This window comes from Corvus brachyrhynchos, unplaced genomic scaffold, assembly GCF_000691975.1.
Source record: "Corvus brachyrhynchos isolate BGI_N302 unplaced genomic scaffold, ASM69197v1 scaffold67, whole genome shotgun sequence".
NCBI classification, from domain to species: Eukaryota; Metazoa; Chordata; class Aves; order Passeriformes; family Corvidae; genus Corvus; species Corvus brachyrhynchos.
This window is the reverse complement of record NW_008239114.1, coordinates 106,123-114,525: the sequence shown is the minus strand read 5'-3', so window position 1 is coordinate 114,525 and position 8,403 is coordinate 106,123. Positions and strand designations below refer to the sequence as shown.

At 52.8% G+C, this 8,403-nt stretch overlaps 1 protein-coding gene across 2 annotated transcripts in view; it reads right to left on the bottom strand.

Annotated features, from left to right (window-relative positions):
- Window positions 1-2,866: 2,866 nt before the first annotated feature.
- The window catches only part of KCNA10 (potassium voltage-gated channel subfamily A member 10), a 12,271-nt gene continuing 6,734 nt past the window's right edge, over window positions 2,867-8,403 (bottom strand). Inside the window, exons 1-2 of one of the 2 annotated variants that reach the window (XM_017739858.1) lie at window positions 8,328-8,403; window positions 2,867-4,684 (exon numbers count right to left, since the gene is read on the bottom strand). In XM_017739858.1, coding sequence (XP_017595347.1) covers window positions 3,060-4,610 — 1,551 coding nt within the window. In that variant the 5' untranslated portion in view covers window positions 4,611-4,684; window positions 8,328-8,403 and the 3' untranslated portion in view covers window positions 2,867-3,059. The remainder of the gene's footprint in view (window positions 4,685-8,327) is intronic. The other variant, XM_008637999.2, reaches the window with a different exon arrangement.

Here is an 8,403-nt window from a genome sequence, read left to right as displayed (position 1 = left end):
CCACTCCCGGAATGCCCCATCCCGAAAGTGTCCAAGGCCAGGTTGGACGGGGCTTGGAGCAACCTGGGATAGTGGGAGGTGTTCCTGCCCATGGTAGGGGGTGGAACTGGATGGGCTTTGAGGTCCCTTTCAGTCCAAACCACGCTGGGATTCTCGGGAATTTCAGCTCAAAGGAGGGAGTCACTCCTACCTGCAAATCTTTCACACCTGGCCACAGGTTCTGTCTTGCTCCAAGGTTAAAACATGGCCAGGACACCTTTCTGATAAAGCAAAGGGGGTTCTTGTCTTCTTTGAGCTTTTCCTGAGGCAGTAAAAAATTTGAAGAGGGAATTCAGCCTCTGTGCTGAAGGACCTGACAGACTGGCTCATTAGGGTTTGACTTGGGAACAGGACAGTTACTGAGGGCTTTTTTTGGATTTCATGGAGCTTTGAGCTTTGGGCCTGTGTTTGGGAAGGGAAAAAGCTGCAAATGGTGCAGGAAAATGGGGTTTCTCTCAGGTTTTTGTCAAGCACCACCTGAGTGTTGACACTGGGAATTCATAGCCTGGTTTTCCTCCTCTTTCAAGCAAATTGGAAATAAATTGATGTGTCTAGAGAGGTTTAATGCCTCTGACCTCATTCCCATGGCATCAATCAGGGATCCCCCCTGGACTTGGCCTCTCACAGTGGATGGTGCAGAGTTTGTCGTCATCTCACAGAGCTGGAGATCTGTAATTATCTGTTTTCCAGAGAAGTCGTGGCTGCCCCATGCCTGGGACTGTCCAAGGCCAGGCTGGATGGGGCTTGGAGCAGCCTGGAACAGTGGGAGGTGTCCCTGCCCGTGGCAGGGGTGGGATGGGATGAGTTTTAAGGTCCCTTCCAACCCAAACCAGTCTGGGATTCCGTATTGCCCCATGTCTCAACCCTCCCACACACCATTCCCAGCTGGAATTGCGTTGCCATGGAGCAACACAAAGCCAGGAACAAAAAGCTGAGTCCAAATAAACAATATTTTCTGCATGCCAGATTTGGAAGCATTTATTCTTTTATTTGAGGATAAAGTTTACAAGTTTATAAGAATCAGGTTGTCCATCCATCCACCCATCCATCCATCCCAGCACCACTATGGTCCATGTTTGCAGGGGGAGTGGAAATGTGCTCATGGCTAATCAGGCTGAATATTTCCCAGCCCAAACCTTCTCATCAGAGTTTTTTGTGGTGATTTCCCAAGGAAAAACCACCAAAAGTGCTTCTGATTTGAGAGGCTGGGAGAGAATTTGGGGAGGGGAGCAATAAAAATACAAAAGAATGGGAAAATTCAAGTTTTCTGGAAGGAAAGGAGAAAGAAGCTGCTATGAAATAAGAATAGTGATGTGGAAGAGCAGCTGGGGAGAATTGAGGGGTGAAAAGAGAGGAGCTGGGAATGTTTGGGTGCTGTTCCCAGCTGTTCCCAGCTGTTTCTCCTCCAGCTGTGCCCAGCTGTGCATTTTCCAAGCATCCCCACAGATGATGGAACTTGGACACAGCAGGAAGGAGATGAAACAGCTCTGACAGTTTCTCCTGTCCGAGATGATGGTGTGGGGGTTGCAAGAGGTGGGGAAAAGGATGGTGGAAGGATGGGAAAAAAACAACAGGGAGAGCAGGTGATAAGTGGGATTTGTCCCAGAGGGAAAAGGAATTGCACTGGTCATGCCTCAGATCCATCTCCTGGGGTGCAAAACACCTCATTGCAGAAAGACAGTGCACAAAATCCCCTAAAACCAAAATAAAAACCCCCTCCCACCAGGACTGTGGGATTTCTGCTACAGGGAAAATCCCGAACCCACATTTTCCAACAGACCAGGAGCAATAAATCTAATCCCTGTTCCACCACTGCTTTCTGAATGAGATTGCACACCAGGGATGCTGGCACGCTGTGTAATGATCACGGGGATCCGTCAGGAGATGAGACATCCATGCAGCAGGTGTGGGATAGCAGAGCAGATGACACACTGCACGAGAAGCTGGGATTTTAATGGAGGCAGAAACATCAGAAAAAAAGAAACAAACAAGAGTCGAGCGAAACAGGGAAGTGGGAACAAAATGTTTTTGTCAGAAAACCTGCTGGCGTTGGAGAGAATGGCAAAATGAGCGGTTGCTGGCTGCTCCCATCCAAAGTGCCGCTGGAAATTTGCATTTTTAGGAAAGCAGAAGTGCCTTGTTACAGCAGGGAGCGGAGCTGTCAGGAAATGTTGGCTCTCATCGCTCTGTGCCCCCTTTGCAGCACCAGAAGTGACAGTAAAAGCTACAAGGTCACAGTGGCTCGTCCCCAGGGTTGTTTGTAGACCAGATAATGAGCGTTTGTTGCAGGAGGAGCCCCATTCCCTCTCTAAGAGCTCAGTTTTCCAGCAGAAACCCCAGCGGGCTTTGAGCCGCGGTGCCCTGGACCTCTCGTGTGGCTGTGCCACCGTGACTGGTCAGCATCCCCTAATCCCCCACCTGCTGCCTCGGGGCCATCCATGACTGCCCACCCTGCTGGGCCATCACAGTTAATTAGTCAGGCAGACCAGGGAACCCATCCAGCTGAAAATATCCCTTCTTGTTTCTTTTTGCCAGCTTATTTTTCAGTCGGAGCTGTCGCAGGTGTGGGGATTTGTGAGACCCCCAGATCTGAGGTGGTGGGTGGGGAGGAACTGTTTAAAATGGGCTAAGAAAAGCAGGGAGCTGGACCCACCTTCATTCCTGGACAGCTGGGTGTCACCGAGCCAAGCATTTCATGTCATTTTGCCCTTTTTCCTCTCCGGTAAACGGGGAAACCTCTGTATGTGGGGAATTCCACTCTGACGCCATGGACGGGGAAGAGAAATGTCAAGCAGATGAGCATCAAATAAAAAACACCAGACCGATGGGGAGGGCAGAGAGATAAGAAAGATGGTATTTATTTGAACAGCCACAGGAAATCAGAGATTGAAAAATGTCTAGAAAAAAAAAAAGCAGCAGCACATTTGGTTTAAAAAAAAAAAAATCAGAGCATGCAGATGTTGGATACGTTTTCCAGCCAATCCCACCTGACCGTGCCCAGTCCCTCAGGGCCTCAACCATCATTTTTTGGCCTTGTCTCGAGGGTAACCCCCATTGGTCTTATTGAGTGACTCCATGCTGCCATTGCCTGTGGCCACGCTGGCCAGCAGCCGCTCCACCTCCCCGGGCAGCATCTGCTTCTCCTCGTTCTCCGTCTCCCGGTGGTAGAAATAGTTGAAGTTCGAGACGATGACGGGCACGGGCAGAGCGATGGTCAGCACCCCCGCGATGGCGCACAGAGTCCCCACGATCTTCCCGCCCAAGGTGGTGGGACACATGTCTCCGTAGCCCACGGTGGTCATGGTCACCACGGCCCACCAGAAGCCGTCGGGAATGCTGGAGAAATGCGACTGCGGCTCATCGACTTCCGCGAAGTAAACGGCGCTGGAGAAGAGGATGACGCCGATGAAGAGGAAGAAGATGAGCAAGCCCAGCTCCCGCATGCTGGCCTTGAGGGTCTGCCCCAGGATCTGCAGCCCCTTGGAGTGCCGGGAGAGCTTGAAGATGCGGAAGACCCTGACGAGGCGGATGATCCGCAGGATGGCCAAGGACATGTTCTGCTGCCCGTTGAGTTCGCTCTGCTGGATCAGCTCGGTGGTGAGCGTCACGAAGTAGGGGATGATGGACACAATGTCGATGATGTTCATGATGTTCCTGAAGAACTCGGTCTTGCTGGGGCACACGATGAACCGGACAAAGAGCTCAAAGGAGAACCAGACGATGCAGGCGGTCTCTATGACGAAGAAAGGGTCCGTGAAGGTGCTGTGGGCCAGCAAGGTGTCTGTCACATTCTTAGAAAGCTCCTCAGCAGACTTAAACTCCCTCTCCTCCCGGAACTCCGGCAGGGTCTCCATGCAGAAGATGATGATGGAGATGACAATGACCAGGACAGAGACCAAAGCTACACCTCTGGCTGCACTGGAGCTCTCGGGGTACTCGAAGAGCAGCCAGAACTGCCTGTGAAAGTCATTGGTTGGTAAGAGGGTCTCAGGATCCTTGATGAACCCTTCATCCTCCCGGAACTGGTCCATGGCTTCATCACCCAGCTCATAGAAGGTGATTTCATCAGCAAAGACGTCGATGGGGACATTGGCCGGGCGCCGTATTTTCCCCCCAGACTGGTAATAGTACAGGATCCCATCAAAACTGGGCCTGTTCCTGTCAAAGAAATATTCATTCCTCATGGAGTCAAAGTAACGCATCCTCTTTTCCGGGTCCCCAAGCAAGGTCTCGGGGAACTGGTCGAGGGTCTTGAGCCGCGTCTCAAACCTCAGCCCAGCGATGTTGATGATGACTCGTTGGTCCCCCTCATCCATGCCCACCCTCTCCCCCACCAGGTGGTCGCTGAACTCGGTGGAGAACCTGGAGAAGATGGTCTCATTGTTGGCGTTCTCGCTGTTGATGAGGATCCGCAGGTTGGACAGGAGGTTGGCGCAGCTGGGGTGGCCTTTCCGCGACTGCGCAGCGGGGCTGAGGTCGTTGGAATAACAGGGATCCTCCACGATCTGATCGGCGTTGTCAAAACTGACCAGTGCCACCTCCATCTCCTTCCAACTGGCCACGTCCATCATACACTAATCAGCTCAGCAGCAGAAATCCCCGCAGCGGATGCCGGCTGCCCCCGTCTTTCCCACGCTAGGAGGATCTGCAAGGGACAGGGACACAGAGCTGAATTGTGCATGTGCTGAGCAGAGCGAAACAAACCTGAGCTCACACCGCCCTGTTTTGGTTTTTAATGGAAACTTTAATGCCACTGACCGGCAAAATGACTTCCAGCTAGTCGTTCACCTTTGCATCCTGCAAAGCATTTTGGCAGGGCTTTGTCATTGCTAAAGCTCCCAAACCCACCTCCAGAACCCAAGGATGAAAGATCAGGCAGAAGCAGAGGATGGGGCTGAATCCAGGTGTCCCACCCTGCCTCTCCCCAGTGATCCCAGAGCAAAGGGTCCTTTCATCCTTTTCCCGGTGCGGATCCAAAGTTCAGAGCAGGATTTGGAGCTTTTAAGCACGGCTGTCCCGCTTAAGAGCAGCCCTCGATCCAGGTGGGAGAGGCATTGGGTCAAACCCCAGGAGGTCCTGGGCACGTTGCAGCTGGGTCAAGCAGTGTTTGGAAACAATTCCCAAAGCAGGAACCACGCAGGAATTTGGGGAGTGCAGCCCAGCAGGAAGCAGGCCAGGAGGAGAAATGTCCACCAGCCTCGGAGAACGCCTTTGCTCTGGGAAGAGGGGTTGGAACAGAACCCCTTGTCTTGATCCAGACCTTGGGGCGGGCAGAGGATGGGGTGACATCCTCCAGAGCTCTCCCAGTCCTCCTCCATGACAGACCCAGCACATTCCCAGCCCCAGGAAGAAGCTCAGGACTGAGCACTCGGGTCACTGGAGAGCACCTTTCGGGCCACGGGGTGGATTATCTCCCAGACCAGCTCTGTGAGGCACTCAGGAACAGCCAGCATGTCCCCAAATATTCCCAGGCACACACCTCCCCACACACCACCGACACCATTCTGAACTCAGCAAAGTCAAAGAGGAGCCCAGGGACCAGACCAAGTTACAGAGCTGGGAAATTACCTGTCCTGCCTCAGGGAGAAGCACAGAGAGGAATCAGGCGTTAACAGGGAACGCTTCTGTGGAGATTCTCCCCAGAATGAACTTTCCAAGTAAATTCAGTGCCCTGATTTATTTCCCCTCCAAATGTATTTTCCAGACATGAGACACCACAGGAGGACACGTGGAGCTGCTCTGCGTGACCGCCGCTCACCAAGGGCACTCCGGCTTTCTTACCCAGCCAACTTCAGTGGGAGGGAGACAAAAAACCCAAATGCCCTCAACTGCCAGGAATAGCAACACAATTTAGGCCACGGAGCAGCAGCAGTGGCACCGGGGCCGGTCCTGTGATGAGGATGGTCCCCAGTGCAGGGTTTGCTTCTCAGTGCTGGGCAGGGACCCATCCCCCCATGGCTCCCAGTGCCTCGATCTCCCTCTTTCACTGGATTAATTTGGGGCATTGGATGGATCCATCCTTGCTGACACACAGCTGGGAAGGGGGTAGGACAAGCCAAAATCCTGAATCTGTTGCAGAAATGGGTATCACCATCCCGGCTTGCTGTGAATCTTCCCTCTCCTCCCCTCAGCTTTACAGCCCCGGCAGCAGAACTTCGTACAGGACCCAGCATCCCTATCCCAGACCAGGCAAAGCCTCACTCTCTCCTCAGTGGGAAAGATTCTGGGTGTGCGGACAAATCCTACAATTTATCATAAGTTATTTACAAGACCAGGTTTCTTTGCTTAAACTAAACCCACAAAGCTTGGCTACTCTTAGAAATCCAGCCCTACAGAGCTGCTTCAGGCTGGTTTTGTGCCAAATTCCCCACTTGGGACACATAGAGGGGAGTGGTTGGGGCAAGGGACAGAATGAAGAACCCCCTGCCTGGAGGAAGCAGCAGCAGCAGCAGCACGGTTGTGTCCCCAAAGTGACCTCAGGCAAAGCTGGGGAACCCCAAGGACTCCAAACCTGAGTCCTCCAGCCCCAGCCATGCCCAGCTCGGACATGCCCAAGGTCTCCGTGAGGCTGGATTCACCCTGGGCTGGACAATTTGGTGGCTTTGTGAGAAGCTGGTGCTGGCAGGATGATTTGAGGCATCGGAGCAGCAATCCAGAGCTGAGGACAACCCTGGTTTCAGGAGCATCAGGAGGCCTGCGAAGGGATACTGCAACAAACGTGGCCCGAATAAAGCTCTTTTGAGTCTTTCAAGGGAAAAATCCGTGAGGCTGGATTCACCCTGGGCTGGACAATTTGGTGGCTTTGTGAGAAGCTGGTGCTGGCAGGATGATTTGAGGCATCGGAGCAGCAATCCAGAGCTGAGGATAACCCTGGTTTCAGGAGCATCAGGAGGCCTGCGAAGGGATACTGCAACAAACCTGGCCCCAATAAAGCTCTTTTGAGTCTTTCAAGGGAAAAACAAACCCTGAAGGAAAGAAGAAAAGCAGCCCACCTCATTCCCTTCTTGCATTCTTGTTTGTTCTTAATATGAATCCCAAGCTGATTTTTAAATCAGAATAAAATAAAGTTTGAATCAGAGTTTAGTGTTCACTGGCAGGGGGAGCTGACCTGACCCACCACACCTCCAGCCTGGGGGAGAACCCAGAGGGGTCCCCATGTCTGGGAACGTCTCTTGGCAGTGGAACAGAGTGGAGCAGCTAAAGCTGACCATGAAATTCCCAGAATCCCAGAGTAGGCTGAGCTGGAAGGGACCCACAAGGGGAAATTGCATCCTGAGGCAGCACGGTGAGGTGATCTCGGTGTTTTGAGCGTTAGGGACGCTCGGCTCTTGGCACTGCTCCCTGGGCAGGAAGGCTCCCCAGCCCCAGCTTGGAGCGACATCTGATTTGGGATGTGCTGAAAGCTGCCTTTGCTCCAGAGCCTCTGCAAACATCGAGCTGAGCCCCCCCAGCACCGTCCCTGCTGGGGAAACTGAGGCACAGAAGGGGCAATTTAGATGTCTTGGGCAGGGCTGGGAGTGGAAAGTCGGGCTCATTCTCCCCCCTGGGACATGGAAAGGAGCTTTTTAGCTCCATTTCAAGCCCTTGGAACAGCTTCCCATGGGATGCAGGGCTCTGAGGTTCCTTTCCTTGCCTCAAACCCCCAGAACATGCCAATGTCTGTCTGTCCCTGCCACTAGAGGGAGGTGTCCCGCCTGTCCCCAAGCCCCCGAACCACCTTATCTGTCTCATTTTTAATTAAGACCAAAACTAACAGGGCGTCCCGAAGCCACAAAACATCCTCCCTAAGCTTTGCACCGCGCTCCAGGCTCCAGCCGAGGCTTGAACTAGAAAGTTGCCTCGTTTTTTCCTCCTAAATCACCCAACATCTGCTTCTCGGAATCTGATTAACTAATATCCTTCAGCGGAAATCCCTGCCTGTGGAAAATCATAATAATAATAAAAAAAACCACACGAGGGAGAGCGACGGTGAAAGAGAAAGGTCATTTTGAGGGAGAGTTTGTGTTTTACCCAGCACATCCCAGGGAATCGGGGCTGTGGTTTCCACCAGGCTCTCTGCATCCAGTGAAACCTTCCCACCTGCAATCCCCTACTCTGCCCACTCCTTCCACCACCCTCACGCTCCTGCAGCGAACAATATCCATTTCCGAGGTTTTTCCAGATTATTGGAGGCATTGAGCCTCTTCTCCCCCCTCCTCTCCTCTCCTCTCCCCATCATCCCTGAACGGGATGAGAAAGGAGCAGATTCTTCCCGCTGCCCGCCCACGCCAGCGCCTGCAAGGACTCACCTGGACAGGGCATGGAAGCGCCAAGGCTCTCTGCATCTGGGAAGAGAGTTATTAAACACGCATAGGGATGTGTAGG